This window comes from Rhodamnia argentea, chromosome 1, assembly GCF_020921035.1.
Source record: "Rhodamnia argentea isolate NSW1041297 chromosome 1, ASM2092103v1, whole genome shotgun sequence".
NCBI lineage: Eukaryota > Viridiplantae > Streptophyta > Magnoliopsida > Myrtales > Myrtaceae > Rhodamnia > Rhodamnia argentea.
In genome coordinates this window covers 1139624-1156940 of record NC_063150.1, presented here as the reverse complement: position 1 = coordinate 1156940, position 17317 = coordinate 1139624, and the positions used below count along the sequence as shown (strand labels likewise).

Below are 17317 nucleotides of genomic sequence, written 5' to 3'. Positions count from 1 at the left end.
TTGCCTATTTTGCTAACGTTAGAGATTGAACGAGGGAGCGAGGAAGTTGCCTATACAAGGAGAGAATGGATTGTCTTACCTTAATTTACTTTATGTATTTATTTTATTGCCCAAGTAATAAGTATGCCCACTTGACTAGGATATATAAGATAGTCTTATTAGCGTCATTAGATATACTAATGCGACGTGTCAAGGGAAAAGGCTTGCCATCAGGATTCGCCACTTGTTAGTTCTTGATTGGTTGCATAGCTGACCTTTTCATAGATTCAAAATTACAAATTTTTTTTTTTGAATTATGCTCCTTTTTATTAATTCTTTTATTTGTCCATCTTTTCCATCCTTTCAATTCTCATTTATTTTATAGAATTTTTTTTCACTTTCATTTGTTTTATTTCTTGGGCTATCCTTTTGTACTAGAAAACTTATCTAGTTGTATTTTTTTTTTATTGTCAATCCATTTGCGTGTCCATTTATTAACTTAAGGTTTCTTTCTTCTAATCAAATCAATAAATGTTTATTACGCCTCGGATAAAAGGTATCATTTCGACGTCATTTTAAGACATTGTTCTACTTTTACTTATCAATCCATTTATGCATCCCTTTGTACGGCTTAAATATTCCATTTCACTTTAATTTTACTTTTCAATTGATCCTTGGAAGACACATTTATAGTCGAATTTAAGGATAATTAAATTGTTGTGCCTTCAAACGATAGGCCACCCCCTTCAATGCTATCATAAAATGTTACATTGCTAATTATTCTTTTGACCAATAATTAATCATGGTCTAACGAGAACCTAAAATGACATTATACATGTTAATTCTTTTTCGATTGAAATAAATGATTATTTACAACCCAATAATGCGGGTGTTAATTATGCACTAGATAGGCCACAAATAGGCTTGCTTCCTTTTTTTTATTAAGGGGTTAAGATTGGATCATGTTTTATTAGGACGGTAATGATATAAAAAAAATGGTAATTCACGTTTTATAGAAAATTGTCAAAACTAATGGAGAACGAAAAATTACCAATGAAAGAGTAAATGACAATAAAGCCCTTCCAGACGGCATCGTATTGTGTTCATCGTTCTCCGTAACCTATCTCACTCCTCGCCGTTCTCACGTTCTTCCTCCCTCCCGCCCTGCGACCTGCTAGTGCTCGATCGAGAGAGAGAGGGCGACGGCGACGGCGATCAGCCATGGGCTACACGAAGGACCAGTTGCTCGCTCGTTTACAGGTATTCCCTGCTCAAGAAGCATTCGAGCCTTCGTATCCGACTCGCCGTTCGCGGTGGTTGTACGTCTGGTTCAGTCGCTGAGCTTCGATGTATATGCGACACGAGCTTGGAGGAATTTCGCTCCTTTTGTCTTGAATCGCACTAATGCGCAATTGTTTAATCTTCATCTGTTTTGAAATCGTATACGTGACGATCCTTCAGCGCAGACTAGCTATAGTAACGTAATGTACCGCGTACTTGAAGTTTACCTCTTTGTTCTGTCAGTCCCAACCATTAATCCGGACTTTTTCGTTCTCGTAGGAGCTTCAGATCGAGTTCTCAAAGTATGAGCATCCCGTCGTTTTGACTGTTGAAGCTCAGGTATGCGAGGGCAGAGCAAATTGGTTACGTCTCATCTTGTCCTTTACCTTTCATGTTTTGGCCCCAGAGGAGAATTTGTCTTAGCGAGTGTTGTTGGTTTGATCAGGAAAAATATGTTGGAAATGTTGGTGCTTCACTCAGTAAGAACTTGTTCTTGAAGGTATGTTCGATAACTTTGAGCATTCGGTGAATTTGGAGATTTGGTTTTGGAAAATAGGATCTGAGATTGTTCTCTGATGACTAGTACTTCTACCTCGTCGATGGTGTTTACTGAATCTTTCCATCACATGGGTGCGGTATAGCACACATCTACTCTCCCTTAAGGGAGAGCTTCTCTTAAAGATCAGTTTTCCGTCGTGATAAATTTTGCCTTTTGACCTTAGTCACCTTCGTTTTTCTTGCAATATGTCATAATCAAACGAGATTTTGGAGTGACTCTGAACTTTGAGCACATTTATGTTTAAACCATGAAATTTTTGATGGTTTAGGACTAGGCCATTTATCGAATTTTGGAATTTAGTTAATGCCTTGTTGCTTCTTGAAAGTTTATCGCTATGCCTATGGAAAATAGGACTAAGGGGTGAAACATATGGCGTATCTATCTAGCTGTTTCTTGCTTCATGGACCATATTCAGCTACTTGAGTGCTCTTCATTGAAGCAATGTGCGTACTTCGATTTAAATAGATAATAAGTAGTTTGCTATAGACATGCCCTCAGCAGCAATCTTTTAGGCATAAGGCTCCTGTCATTCGATAGCGTTGTCAGTAATCAGGTATCGCTGTATCAATCAGGCGAATAATTTGCTTGCACTTATGTTTGCAGGACAAGAAACAAAGGTTCTACATTGTCTCCGCTCTTGCAGATACTAAAGCAGATCTGAAAGGTACACAACCTGTTATACGGGTTAATGAATTTGTAAGTTTGAATGGCAATAACTATTAACCATAAACTCCTCTTTTTTGGGCTTCTATGTTTAAGAAGGAATTTTTTTGTCTGATCAGTTCTGTCACAACGGCTTGGTTTGGGGAAAGGAGGTTTGAGAATGGCACCGGAAGAAGCATTAGGTGAGATACTTCAGGTTGGTATATGCATTGATTTGAAGTTCTTCTGCTCCCTCTTAGGGTGAGGTCTAGACTTCCGTTACCTCCTGTACTATCTTTTATTCTTTGCATCTAAAAGTGATTCCACGAAGCACCTTTTATTTCTTTTGATTTGTTTGTTTGCACTTATGATGATTGTTAAGTATTTTGGGACAATGAATCAGTGTCGACATTAAGTTCCATATGCTGGTTTTACTTCTTTTGATGAAAGATAAGTCATGACTCTTGTGAGGTGTATGTATTCTTAATGGTCTGCTTATTTTGGTTTCTTGAATCAAAGGAAAAACAAGACGTTCTTTTTCTTTACTTTTGGAAAGAATCTCATTCCTCATAAAAATTTGATTGTTGATTTGAGTACGTGGATATTACATTCTCTGACCTTGTGCCTTTTTATGGTGTTCTCTAGGTGCCTCTTGGTTGTGTGACTCCTTTTGCCTTAGTAAATGAATCGGCAAGGTATTCATCTATTCTTGGTCCATTAATATCTTGACAATCAAATTTCTATGCCTGCCCTTTTCATTGAACTTTGGGGGTGGCGAAACAATTTTTGGAATGCAAATTTTTCTGCATATTTTCAAATCTATCAAATGAACTGCATTCATTTGGAAAATTGTGGAAGGGCATCTTTTCAGATGTGTTCTCAACAACATAGGCCTGATTAATAGCTGTAGCACTAAATCAGATTGTCCATTTCCCCTTCTTAAAGCAATCGCCAACTACATAGTGTCCTCTAGGCCCTAGCTTGATTCTTCTGTTCATGTTTGAACATAATTTTTCTGTTTAACATTTGAATCTGCAGTTGAAATTGGTACATTATCCTTCTGTTCAGCATTGAATGGGTTTGGTATTACGTTGGAGCTACGATGAGATTTCTGTTTCACTCTGTAATGGGCATTTTTCCCTGTTTAATTGTTTTTGATACTTAAGACTGTCGAAGTATATGGATATTAGTCAGTAGTTAGTGGGTGGTCATAAAAAAGGAAATTGGGGTTTTATTAGTGTCTCTCATGCTCATAATTAGAGCAACTCTTTAACTATGCTATCGAGTAAATATGTAGCCTCTTAGAACTTTCTCTCTCCCTCTCACTTGAAGATCCTGTGATATTGGCATGATATTGGAGCCACCAAGAGAGAGGGACCTGAGCCCAAACGACCCCTAAAGTCCAAAAACCCTGATATTATCTTTATTCTAGCTGCCGGTCTTTAAAAAGAAACCTCATCTCTACCATCATCTTTTCCACTTTCTACTCTGAAATGGAGATCACCACCATTTGTTTATCCAAGTCCTTTGTTTTTGTCCACCCTTTGTCATCCTTGAGAGGAACCACAACTGGTGGTCTTTAAGAGCAGCATCAGCGTCCTCTGCTTGTTGCAGTCTTATAACTGCTCCAGTTGTCTCTGAGAGCAACGCTCTCTTGTGAGCTGCCAATCTCTCTGTCGTCATTCGGTGGAGTTGCCATGCACTACGGCCTTGTCAGTCTTGTCCCCAACCTCCTTGTTGACCGTGAAGTCTACCACAAGTCGAGCCTCGCTATTATCTAGTCCTTCCTTCGTGCATTCGTTCTCGGTCATGGTCATTGGTTCTGCTTCTTCATCAAAGTCAAGCTATTGATCTTGTCTGTTTGCTGTTTTTGGACTTAGGTTTGTTATTTGTTGTCTTTTCCAACTCCCAAAAAAAGGATTTCTAGGGTGCATCAGTGCTCCAATCTGCATCGATTTCTCTCTAGAAACTTCCCCCATCCTGGGCAATTCCCAACAAGCCTTATGTGGATGATATTCATTGTCTCTTCATCAATTGTGATTTTCATTGGCGAGCAAAGCCTCTGCCAAGTTTCTAGTTAGCTGTAAGCCCCATAGTCAGGCGCACCTTTGTCGAGTAGCCAGAGTCAAATGCCTCGGGATGATGCAATTTAGTTTGCGGCAATTCAAGTTGGGTCCTCACATGATTTTATCAAGGTTGTGTGAGAAATGGATGACAATTTTCTGATTTCTGTTTGATTCTTCAGTGCTTCTGTCATATTCAGTGACGATGTGGAGTGCATTTAGTTTGTCCTGTGAGGTCCAGCTTGCACAATTGTCATTGTCATCTGGTTCCGTGTATCCACATTCCTTGTCAGTGTAAGGTCCAGCTTGCATGAGGCTTTGGTTGCAGACTTTGGAATAAAGTTGCACCTGACATATGTTGGCTGGATGCTCCAGTTTGAGGGGCAGTATTGCAGTATAGTTATGGATATAGTCAGTAGCTAGTAGGTGGTCGTAGAAAAAAGGGAATTAGGTTTTTTTAGCATCTCTCTCTCGTGCTCTACAAATGGAGCCATTAATATGCTCTTTGATTATGCTATTGAGTAAATATGTAGCGTCTTAGCATTTCCTATCTTCCTCTTGAAGATCCTACAATATTTGCAAATGCCATCAAGCAATGGAGTAACATTCCTATGCCATGTAGGACAAAGCTTGATTTGGAGCCTTTACCCAACAAGGGGTACTGAATTAGAGAAAGCATCCTTTTTTCAAAAGCTGTTAAAAACTATGGGGATATTGGAAACACACAGGCGCGTAGACGCCCACGTGCACACATGTCGATGACACATCTATGCATGTGAGTTGGCACAATTAGACATACAAACATGTACGTACAATTAGACATACAAACATGTACATAGTGCTTTTACACCTTTATTTTTGTAAAGTAATTTACATTTATGTTTTGGAATAGACGGAATAAAATGTGTTGATATCGGCTGGATCTAACAGATTATTTGAGATACTTCCCAAAAAATGGAACAAATAGAATCAACAACAAAATAAAGATATTTCATGTCCTATCGGCATAAGCATATAGATCCAATCAAGGGTTAGAACGAGTACATAATTGGAAATTTTTTCCATGAACACTAATGGGTTGAGTAGATGAAAAAAAAAAAAAGGTACTTCAACAATTTCCTCGAGTTTATATGTCCCCAAAGTCCCTTCCTTTCAGGCTTTTATTAATGTTCGAATCTCCATGTCGACCCCATGTAGTATTCATTAGTATTTCTTCATATATCTTCTATATTACGTTATACAATCTTACATTTGTCTTTTCTGTTGAAGACATGTCTCGTTGCTGCTTGATCAGGGATTCAAGTCCCAACAGAGATGCCTCTTTCATCCGCTGTCAAATGACATATCAATATGTAAGCAAGTCTCACCATCCATAGTTATTCTGGCATTGTCTAGCTCTTTAATTTGGTTTAACCAGCATACTCAACAAAGTTAAGCCCTTTCTCCTTCAACGGGCATCCACTTCATGCCTTCCTGCCCATATTTGGCTTCCTTAAGGTTTCTTGGTTACTCCTCCTGATAATTTGAAGATACTTGTATAATATAGGAGCAAACATCTCAGAATTTCGTAACACGATGGACACTTTTTTTTGCTAATTGTGATACTTCCAGTTGCATTCTACCTGATGCCATAGTAATCTCGTGGAGTTCCGGATAAAGTGAAGATATCGAGTTAACATTTAACATGTGAATCTTTGTGTTTCCAGCTCTTAATACCTTCAGTCTTGACACATTTCTGAAATCAATTGGAAGAGATCCCTCATATGTTGATCTTGAGGTACTTTTAGTTCCACTTGCTTATAAATTGAACCAGTGGTTTCTTATTCTTAGATTATTTAAAGAAGAAAACTGTTTTCCTTTCAGGCTAACCCCAAAGTAGGCAAGGATCAGCCACCCGATTTGGCTGCTCTTGTTCCGTCTGACTCCATTGTCTTGCCAGAACTTGCTGAAGCAGCACTTCCATCAGAACATTCCAATGAGAATCATGCTGCAATAGATGCTAAGCCGAAGGCAGTTAAAGGTGAAATCTTGTCTTGCAGCAAAAATGAATGGTGCAGTTATAGCATTTCGTATTGGTTTTGCATTCGTTCAGGTTAAATTCAATAGCTGTGGCTTTTTGCGCATGTATTTATGGAAGCATTTTGAAAGTGAGAATGTATTCTAAAAATGATTTTGAGCATAATTTGCAGCAGATGTGCAGTCAAATTGTGCACTTGCGTAGTGTGACCTACTGGTTAAAAATGTGTACTTTGTCCTATATAGATGGGGAATTCATCAATCAACTGCTCTATTTGTAGTTTGAGTGCTCTTGCTTCTCTATTTTTGCCTTTTGAAATGTATAGTTGGCATAGCTTCTGAAGTAAATTCAGTCAAGTATGACTGTCGTAAACATATTTAGCTAACTCTAATGTTTCTTTTCTAAGCTTTATACATGATCTGTAATCCCTCTTTCTGTCGAATTGATATTGACCCTATTGGGCTCTTGCTTTCTTTGGTTATTTGAAAGCTTGTGTGACATTGCTGCAACACTTGTAAATGATACTTTTTCATTGTACTGACTACTGGCAGATGGATTTAGATGTTTGAGAGCTAGCATTATATCTTCCCTCAGTGGAAAACTAAAAGCCATGTTCCTTAGACTCTATTCTCCTCCTTTCCTTCCCTTTCATCGTACGTCAGCAGTCAGACTTGGATGAAGTAGGATTAAGTTTTGATGGATTTGGAACATGTGGATTGGCAAATAGTCCCAGAATTTGGACATTGTTCGCTGGGCACGTAAACTGTGGTTTTGTCAGCTACTTTATGTTTTCAACTGTAGGATGATATGGCTCCCATTTCCTTGTCATATCATGTTGACATAGGCAGAATTTGGTCCATGGTAAACCTAGAGCAACACTGTTCTAACAAATGCTGAAACTCACATTATTTCTCACGGAGTGGAGAAGAGGGTCATGTGTGCATTATTTGAGTTTGCATGCTTGGTTCATTTACATATTCTTGATAGGAAAGAGTGCCTAACTTGTTTTTGCAAACTCAGAATGCTGCCTTTTTGTTTATTGGGCTGGTTGAATTCTTGACTGATCTATGCATGGCTCTTTGATCAGTCTTATATTGTAATAAAACTTTCATCTTAAAATGATGTAGCCAAGGCTGTAAAGACACCTGCTGCTGCTGAAAAGGTCAAGGATAAATCTTCTACAGGATTGCTTCCATCCGTCTCCTTCACCGATGCAGGGCAGTTTGTGGAAGAAATTCTAGATAGGACGTCAGCTATATTGCTTTCAGAGGTAATCAGTCTGTTGTACCTTCACTCCTTGGTCAGAACGTTAGCCAAGAAACCAGTCCTTTCCTTTACTAAAAAAGTTCACATGCCACAGATTCGGGAAGACACTCTTAAGCAACATGGAGAACATTTGGGAGCAGTGGTTTCGGAGACCATCAGAAAGCGTCTGAGCTCTGAGTTGAAAAACCTCGCTGTAAGAATCTCTACATGGGATGTTATCTTGACTAGATAATCTGTACCTCGGCAACCTACTTTGATAATGTTAATTATTGAGTTTTCCTTGTGCCAGTTTTCAGCATAGTACTTCTCATTCTCTATGCTAATGGTTTTGCAGATTATGTTCAAGAATACTGCTTACACGGAAGGTTTTCATGCCGGTACTCGTCACCAACCAAAGCGTCCGTGAGCTCATCAGTTAGTCACTTTGATGGTTTCCAGTCTTCGTTGACATTGAAATGTCATTACCCCGATATGCTAATTATGTCACATTTATCTTCTTCTTGGGTCACGAAATGTATGGCCGATAATGCAGCCTGAAAGAATTATTGCATCGTGAAAGATGTAGCAAGGTGGCTCACACAAGCAATCATGGCATTTTGTGAGCTAATCTTGTTTCCGTTGATCTACACTGGGATTGCAATGTGTTCGAATGACTCGTGAAAGGCTTCTTGGCAGATATGGAAAAAACTTGTCAAGCTCATCATTTTGTCGAACGTCTTTGAGTCGAATCTCTAATACACTTGTGAAAGAACTCGCTAGAGCCAAGAAGGTGAAATAAAATGGGAAAATGAAACAAGTAGTTCTTGAATTTTGACCCAAAATATAATATAATTTCTGAGATTTTAATTTATTCAACGTGTTCTCTAAGTTTTAGCTCAATGTTCAATGTAGTTCTTGGATTTTTAACTTATTTAATGTAGTCTTTGAACTGTTGGTAGATATTCAGTTTAGTATTTGTAGCATATGAAATTGTGTATTTTTGTCTTTGATCTTAAATTAATGGAAGAATTACATTAAATAGTTTCATATAGTTTAGGGATCATATTGAGCTTGTGTCAAAAGTTTAAGGATCACATACACATTAAAAGAATTTAAAGTAGGGCACTTGCACACAAAATTTAGGGATAAATCCCACAAAATTATGGGAAATCACTTATTGTTTGATAAGTGACTTGTGAATCTTGACAAACTAAAAGATGCTCCCGCATGTGGGAGGGCCACTTACATCTTTGCGTACGCAGTAGCATGTTGTTCTGGTTTTTTTTTTTTTTTATAAATTTTATTTATGTGGTTCTGATTGAACGGTAAGGAATGAAACGAAAGGGATATTGGATAAATGCCAAATGATTAGGAGTACCAACCGTCAACCTGGCATGATGACTTCTTCGTCTGTCTTCTTTCTCAGTGTTGAAATAACTTCACGGACTTGCCTGACAATGACTGCATCAACTTTTATCATTTCAAGCTGTCATGTGGTTGTACGCAATCAAATCTCATAATTTAAATAGACAACAAATATGATGTTGAAAATGATATTGAATTTCATGAAAAAAAAAGGTAAAATATCTAATTGAATTCTGTTACGAAGAAAATGATACATCCCTTTGATTCACTCTATACAAATGAAATGAGAATTAATCCCAAGTGCCTAAACAGTTGATCTTGAATCATATGGTCGGAAATTAAGCTTTGAGTTTTTTGTGATCTTGAATCTTAATCCGATGAACTCGGCCGATAAGATCCGACAACGTTAGATGGTTGTAGTTTCCTTGATTATTAATTAGAAACGTTCGGAGAGTGATATCTTTGAATTTGGAGAGATTTTGCTAGCTATTCTAATGATGATTTTCGACCTCTCAGAGATGAAATAGAAGCCTCCTGCTTATTGAGGGGACGAGCATCTTTGATCCTCGTGTTGGCTGGTGGATTACAAGTTTATGCATAATTCGAACTTATAACATATTATCTAATCTCTTGTAGCAAATCATCCTCTCTCTTTTGAATTTGTGCTGGTAACAAATCATCTAACTTAGTTTGAGTTATAGTAATTCTTAGTTTGCATTGAATTAACTTGATTGGGCAATATTTGTTTAACCGGTTAATTGGATAATTAGTTGGACGATGTCCCACCTTCAATGTTTGATTGGACAATCACACGAACTGTACATGGCATGTGGCATTTTATAATTGGCTCAATTTTCACCGGGAGAGAGAGAGAATCACACACACGTTGGACCTCTATTAAATCAAGTAATTATTTATAAGCTGGTATCCATATAGTGAGCGCGAGCTCATTAATGGGTGTATTAATCATACAAAGCACACAGAAATAAAGCACTTAAAGAAAAAGCATACTACACGATATGCATTATTGCCAAGCATTGGGCCAACACTTCCTCTCCAACCCCACGCACACCCGCACAACAAAATGCCATCAGCATGTGGGCGGATTCGGGATGTTGCACTTGCTGGGGAGCTCCATCGCGAGCTTCGGGTCGACCCCCATCGACGGGAAGATGGTCGAGCTCTTGTACTTGCAGAAGCACTTCAAGTCCGCGTGTGAGAGCCCCGCGCAGCACACGCTTGTGGGCGGCGGGGGGTTCGGCGGTGTCGCGGCCGGCTTGCAAGCCATCAGGTCCGCGTAGGTCATGTTGCATATGGTTTGCGCATCGGCGCAACAAGCGATCGCGACCACCAGTCCGAACAGAATCACCGCCACCTTCTTGTTGGTTGCCTCCATTTTGTTGTTGTCTTAATTGAGGACAGACACACTCGAATGATCTCTATACTTTGAGGGTTATGCTTAATTCATGTTTCCTGTGCTTTTATATAGAGAATTCGTGAGGATCATTTTGGCATGGCACGTGAGTATACATTGTCTCTAAGTAGGTCACCACTCGCGCTGTGGTGTCACGGGCCATGTGTACTTGTGGTTGCAAGAGAAGTCAATTATCTTGGGTGATTATTGTTGCCGCAGAGGAATTATTTTGCTTTGTCTGTACGTTGTTTGTCTATTTTTTTTTTCCATGGCGTGAAGAATTGATACAAGGAGAACGGCTGGGTTTGGTGTTTTTTGGATTCTTGAACACTGATGGAACCGTCTTGCGACGGAGGAGATCCCTATTTAGTCTTGTTTCCTTAGCTATCAAGAAAGATTAAGACAAGGTAATCATCGTGATAGAGTTAGAAGAACCTAAGCTTTAGTTTTAGGATTCATGTGTATTCAAATCCATTAAGTTAAGTATGTCATTTTCTAGATTCTGGTTGTGCGAATTCCAAACTTAATTCAATTTGCTTTTCTTAAAATGTTCCCTTTAGATCGAATCATCCATGATCATTAGTGGCATTTTAAGATAGCAAACATTGAATGCATTTTTTCTAAGAACAAGTAAGAATTATCAAGGGATCTAATTGAGGAACTTTTATCCTCGAGAGTCTGATATGACTTAAAAATTGAGATAAAAACTTTTGCTCACTTTTATTGGTCGATTCATGCATACGTAATATGAAATACGTATTACGGTATTTTCTCCTTTCCCATAGAGTGTATGTCATTACACTTAATATCGTATAAACGATAGTTCATACATTCCCAATGTCTAATTTGAGTTCACAAATCTACTCTCTTTAAAAGAATCTATTAGAAGTCATATATGACATTGAAGACAAATAAAGTGAAATATGTAGGTTATTTCACTTTCGGACGTAATAAATTCAAGAGGAAGTGCTAGTTGATTTATTCTTTTGGCTTTCTAAAAAGACCCAAAAAAGTGAATGAATGCTTGGGCTCTCAATTATCACCTAGATAATAAGCTTAAAATTTTCTCACCTCTATTTATCACACAGTAGATAGAGGTAATTATCGGTGTGAGTTGGGTAATTTCTCATACGTCCAATATATCTTCTCAACAGAATTCACTAAACATTAATATGCATATATGCATTAATAATGATAGAAATACCATTAACTGTGAATTGTGGGAATTGCATGATCAAGAAAAACATCTTTGATTGCGTTTGATCAACCGGATAAAAGCCATGATAGGATATGTTTTATCCTATCCTGTGTTTGGTAGTTGTTTAGGATAGGACAAAGTCGGATATAGCTTGTATAAGAAAATCTTGGGGGAGAGGTGGGATAGACTCGGATAGGATTTCTCTTGTGTGGCTATTTTTGTGAAAACCCTACGCTCTCCTTTTCATTCTCTTTCGTTCATTCGTGTCGTGCACATTGAAGTTTCACGACAACACTTCATGAAATAATAGATAGTCGAAACATCCTCTTCACCATAGCAATAATCCGACGAATTCAACCTCCATCTCCGGCGAAGAGCCACAGACGGTTTTGCTTCCTTATGAGGTTTCGTCTCTCTCCCACCCTTCTCTCTTTGTGCATAACACTTTGGAGCAATGAATTAGCTCTCATTAGGGATCCCAGGTGCTGAAATTTGCTTTAGTTTTTGGCGTCGATAGAAATATCAGCAGCTGTGGCCATTTTTCCGATTTAGGCCTTAGTTTTGATTGTAGTCGTTACCCAAGCTAATGGGTTGGTTTTTCCACTGGGGATGTATTTGCGATCTTTTCTTGTGATTAAATTTTGTGCTTTGATAAAAAAAAAGGGGAATTTCCATGAAAGAAAAGAATCACCTTTTGTTTTGCATTTTGCGTGTGTTAGTGGTCTCGGTTCTACTGATTAAGAAACAATATGACCTAGGTTTAGCAAAGTTAAACCTTTATTTGCATAGGGTCTGAAGGGCATCTACACTTGCCATTGTATCACATTCATATATAGTTTTCATAATTTTAAGGAAACTACAAAAAAAAATTGATTCGAAGGCAGGGAGCAAGAACTAAAATGCAGCTTGTCCTAGAAACTCTATAAAAAGAAAAGCAAAACTGTTGTGTTTGTGCATTACTAACAATAATTGTGGATTGATTATGTGGGATTCTGTGAAAATCTCTTGATTTGAAATAATATTATTTTGGATAATTTTGCTATTGTCTAACTTGCCAGTTTGTACCTGCCTAGTGTTATTATTATTATTATTATTATTTTTATCCCGATTAGATATGGATCATGATGATAGAGAAGAAATTTTAGCATTCTGATATTAGAGGAAATGAGCCTACATATGTTGCTTTTGTGTATGATGTATATGATTGTGGCATCCACCGCTGCTGAAAGGCACTACTATAAACATATATTAAAGGATCGTACATTTGTCAGAAGCCAAGCTCATTTCGATCACCTTGATCACCTCATTAACAATAGTGATTTGAATTGTGTGGAGCAACTTAGGATGGATAGACATACATTTACTCTACTATGTGAGTTGGCACATACTATTGATGGGATAAAATAAGATGGACTTGTAACAATAGAAGAACAAGTGGCTGTTCCTACATATACTTGCCCATCATGTAAAAAATCATGTCATCAAGTTCATATTTATGAGGTCCGGGGAAACAATAATAAGATATTTTAACTTAGTTTTACTGCAATGATAAGAATGCACAGTGTTCTTCTTGTCTCACCCGAACTAGTTCCAAACGAATACACTGACAAGAGATGACAATGGTTTAAGGTATGTTTATTATGCTATTACATGAATTAATTTAATACTTTAAAGACAATGTTATTTCATTACTTTCATGTTTCTAGGGTTGTTTAGGAGCATTATATGGTACTTACATTAGGATACGTGTTCCGGAGTGATATAGCGACCAACGTGCTAGGAGTCCGCTCACGTGACATGAGATTCATATATGTTTTACCTAGATGAGAAGGCTCAGCAACGAATTCTAGAGTACTTCGAGATGCTTTAATTAAATTGGTTTGAAGATTCCTATTGGTAAGTTAAGCCTTTACAAATATGTTTCATTCTTTGTCACGTGGGTTTTGATATGTTATCCTTTGTTATTAGGTTATTATTATCTTGTAGATGCCGGATACACTAATAAAGGGGGCTTTCTTGCTCCTTATATAGGTACTCGATACCACCTATCCGAGTGGATGGAAGGTTGTACACCAAATTCTCCGAAGGAGTACTTTTTTTTTTTGGGGTCAAGCGAAGGAGGACTTTAACATGAAGCATTCCCAAGCTAGAAATGTCATAGAAGGATGTTTCGGTCTACTTAAGTTATGTAGGGCTATTCTAAGGAGTCCTTTTTTATCCAATTAGAACGCAAGTTCGAATAATCATAGCTTGTTGCCTTATACATAACTTGATTAGAAAAGTAATGGCTATTGATCCAATTGAGGCACAATTAGATGAAGTGGTTAACGCCATTGAAGATATGGAAATAATTGATGTTGTTAAGCCGTCGGATCATTGGATGACATGGAGACAAAACTTGGCAGTTCAAATGTTTAATCGAGTGCAATGCAAGTTGAGGTCATGAAGGAGTTGCATGATTTGATATTATGTACAAAGATAATTTGTTTCTCATTGTTGTAAGACTTAGTGTTGTAAGATGTTTTTTTTTTTCTATTGGTATTCGAAATGTAATATGATACTGGTTTGTCATTATTGAGGCCTACATTTCTTATGTAATGGTTGAATTGTGGCTATACTACATATCACTTGCCTCTTCCAAATAGGGACAATTATATAGCATTTATCTTGTTTTTAAACGAATTACTTACCTACTTACTATTTACATACCTCAATGTTAATTTCGTAGTGTGGTATTTGTGGGTTTCATGAGCCTACTTAACAATTTCAATTGCTTACAAATATGTTTGTAGATTTTGCTACAAACTTTAGTAAATTAGGAAGTATGTGCTAAATAATAGACAAAATAGTTTAAATATATTGGTTTGTGAGTGTAATTTATTTTATTTTTGCAACCGAGGTTTGCAAGTCTAATCATTTGTGCATGTTTTCAAGTGCGTATATATACTTTCATGGGCACTACTATGTAGGGGCATATATGTCATTTACATTGATATCTAGTTTCAACCAAATAATGAATTGGACATGATATGAAAATAGTCGACCTTAAATTTGTAATTCACCAAACAATGGATAAGATATGACGAAATCTTGAATTTCTTATCTTATCATATCATGTCCAGTCTTATCCCGACTAGAAATTCGAAAGACCAAATGCAACCTCTAGGTATTAGCTTTGCATTAGATCTGCTATCATTCTATGCGTTGATACATATTGGACATTCACATCTCTTCGTGCAACTAGGTCTTTTACAAAATTATACTTCGTGTCTATATGTTTGACCTTGCAATGAAATTTCAAATCCTTAGTGTAAGCTATTATTGTTTGACTATCGTAATTAACTAAAAATGAACTTGCAGCATCATTAGCAATACCTAAGTGATCCAAAAATCTCTTAAGCCAAACACCTTCTTATACTGCTGCTAATAGTGCCACGAATTCAACTTCCATTGTAGATAAGGTTGTACACGTTGGCTTCTTACTACTTTATAATATGACATCATTGTTCAGTAAAAACGCAAATCCAGTGGTCGATTTCCTTTAAACTAAGTCTCCTTCCCAATTAACATCGGTATAGCCTTCAAGGCGCAGATCTCTTCCTTGATAACTTAGTGAATAATCAACGGTACCCTTTAGATACCTCAAGATTTTTTTGACGACAATCCAATGTGCTTGACCTGGATTGGATTGGTACCTACTTACCATTCCAACTGCAAAACAAATGTTAAGTCTTGTACACATTATAGAGTACATTAAGCTCTCAGCAACACTAGTATATGAAACACTTTTCATCGGGGCAACTTAAAGCCTTATTTACATTTCTTGGCTTATCATCTACTTATGGAGCGACTATGAAAGCTTTCCCCTCAATGTCAAATCTCTAATTGAATTCTGTTAGGAGGCAAATGATGCATCCCTTTGATTTGTTCTATACAAATGAAATGAGAATTAATCCCAAGTGCCTAAACAGTTGATCTCGAATCATATGGTTGGAAATTGAGCTTTGAGTTCTTTGTCATCTTAAATATTAATCGGATGAACTTGGCTGATGAGATTTGATGAGTTAGATGGTCAGAAATTCCTTGATTGTTAATTAGGAATTTCCGGAGAATGATATCTCTGAATTTAGAGAAATTTTGCTTGCTATTTTAATGATGATTTTGGACCTCTAAGAAACAAATAGAAGCCTCGTGCTTATTGAGGGGATAAGAGCATCTTTGATCCTCATATTGGCTGGTGGATTACAACTTTAATCATAATTTGAACTTCTAGCACATTATCTAGTCTCTTGCGATGATAGATTTTCTGATCTCATTCGAGTCTGTGTTCCTCTAGTGCTAAAAAAAAGATCTTGGAGTAAGGGCTAGCTTTTAAATAGGCGAGACTTCATATCCAAAGGAGGAAGCAAATGAGCAATCGAACCAAGAGGCAACGAACTGAATTTGTGCGGGTAACAAATCATCCAATTCAGTTTGAGTTTTAATAGTTCTTTGTTTGCATCGAATTCATCTGATTGGGCAATATTTGTTTAACCTGTTAAGTGGATAATTAGTGGGACAACGTCCCAACTTCAAGGTATGATTGGACAATCACGCGAATTGTACATGACATGTGGCATCTTAGAATTGGCTCAAAGAGTGAGAGTCACACACGTTGTACTTCAATTATATCATTTAATTATTTATAAGCGTGTATACATGTAGTGAGCACGAGCTCATTAATAGGGGGTATTAATTGTACAAAGCACTTAACTAAAAAGCATACTAACGACATGCATTAGTACCAAGCATTGGGCTAACATTTCCCTTCCAACCCCGGCCCTCGCACACCCGCACAATACAATGCGATCAGCATGTGGGCGGATGCGGGAGGTTGCACTTGCCGGGGAGCTCCATCGCGAGCTTCGGGTCGACCCCAATCGAGGGCAAGATGGTCGATTTCTTGTACTTGCAGAAGCACTTCAAGTCCGCATGCGAGACCCCTGCACAGCACATGTTCGTGGGCAGAGGCGGGTTCGGCGGCATCGCGGCCGGCTTGCAGGCCATCAAGTCCACATAGGTCATGTTGCATATGGTCTGTGCGTCGGCGCAACAAGCAATCGCGACCACCAATCCGAACAGGATCACCACCACCTTCTTGTTGATTGCCACCATCTTGTAGTTGTCTTAAGTGAGGACAGACATACTCGAATGATCCGACACCCACACTCTCTCTCTCTAATTTAGGGGTTTTGCTTAATTCTTGGTCACGAGAGAGCGATAGATGTTTCATGTGCTTTAATATAGAGAATTCGCAGGGATCATTTTGGGATTGCACGTGAATATACATTGTCCCTAAGTAGGTCACCACTTGCGCTGTGGTGTCACGAGCTATGTGTACTTGTGGTTGCAAGAGAAGTCAATTATCTTCGGTGATTTTTGTTGTCGGAAAGGGATTATTTTGCTTTGTCCATACGTTGTTCGTCCTATAAGGAGAACAGCTACGTTTGATGTTTCTTGAATTCTTGAACACTGATCGAACCGTCTTGCGCCTAAGGAGATCCCTGTTTGGTCT

General features: G+C 37.9%; 3 protein-coding genes across 4 annotated transcripts; 1 reads left to right on the top strand and 2 right to left on the bottom strand.

Annotated features, from left to right (window-relative positions):
- Positions 1 to 1083: 1083 nt before the first annotated feature.
- LOC115745179 (prolyl-tRNA synthetase associated domain-containing protein 1) lies at positions 1084 to 8460 on the top strand. Of its 2 annotated transcripts, XR_004015892.2 has the most exons (13): positions 1084 to 1239; positions 1540 to 1599; positions 1706 to 1759; positions 2423 to 2483; positions 2602 to 2678; positions 3107 to 3156; positions 5794 to 5876; positions 6231 to 6301; positions 6388 to 6544; positions 7669 to 7811; positions 7902 to 8000; positions 8142 to 8278; positions 8311 to 8460. XR_004015892.2 is itself a non-coding variant. In XM_030680583.2 (12 exons), the coding sequence occupies exons 1-12, from the start codon at positions 1201 to 1203 to the stop codon at positions 8211 to 8213; spliced, it is 966 nt and encodes a 321-aa protein (XP_030536443.2). In that variant the 5' UTR covers positions 1084 to 1200; the 3' UTR covers positions 8214 to 8304. The 2 variants fall into 2 exon arrangements, 1 of the variants encoding a protein (XP_030536443.2); XM_030680583.2 differs by lacking the exon at positions 8311 to 8460 and having other exon boundaries at positions 8142 to 8304.
- Positions 8461 to 10241: 1781 nt separating this feature from the next.
- LOC115745181 (putative lipid-transfer protein DIR1) lies at positions 10242 to 10547 on the bottom strand. Its single transcript, XM_030680584.2, has one exon. It carries the CDS (start codon positions 10545 to 10547, stop codon positions 10242 to 10244), a length of 306 nt encoding a protein of 101 aa, XP_030536444.2.
- A 6064-nt stretch (positions 10548 to 16611) lies between these two features.
- LOC115729972 (putative lipid-transfer protein DIR1) lies at positions 16612 to 16917 on the bottom strand. Its single transcript, XM_030660607.2, has one exon. It carries the CDS (start codon positions 16915 to 16917, stop codon positions 16612 to 16614), a length of 306 nt encoding a protein of 101 aa, XP_030516467.2.
- Between the last annotated feature and the right edge of the window lie 400 nt (positions 16918 to 17317).

What these genes read in the sequence shown, in the direction of transcription:
- LOC115745179 (XM_030680583.2), top strand. Translation starts at nt 1,201, where the DNA reads ATGGGCTACACGAAGGACCAGTTGCTCGCTCGTTTACAG. An exon ending in GTAAGAACTTGTTCTTGAAG is followed by an intron (nt 1,760 to 2,422) that starts GTATGTTCGATA and finishes TTATGTTTGCAG; the next exon opens with GACAAGAAACAAAGGTTCTA. An exon ending in CAGCTATATTGCTTTCAGAG is followed by an intron (nt 7,812 to 7,901) that starts GTAATCAGTCTG and finishes CACATGCCACAG; the next exon opens with ATTCGGGAAGACACTCTTAA.
- LOC115745181 (XM_030680584.2), bottom strand. Translation starts at nt 10,547, where the DNA reads ATGGAGGCAACCAACAAGAAGGTGGCGGTGATTCTGTTCGGACTGGTG.
- LOC115729972 (XM_030660607.2), bottom strand. Translation starts at nt 16,917, where the DNA reads ATGGTGGCAATCAACAAGAAGGTGGTGGTGATCCTGTTCGGATTGGTG.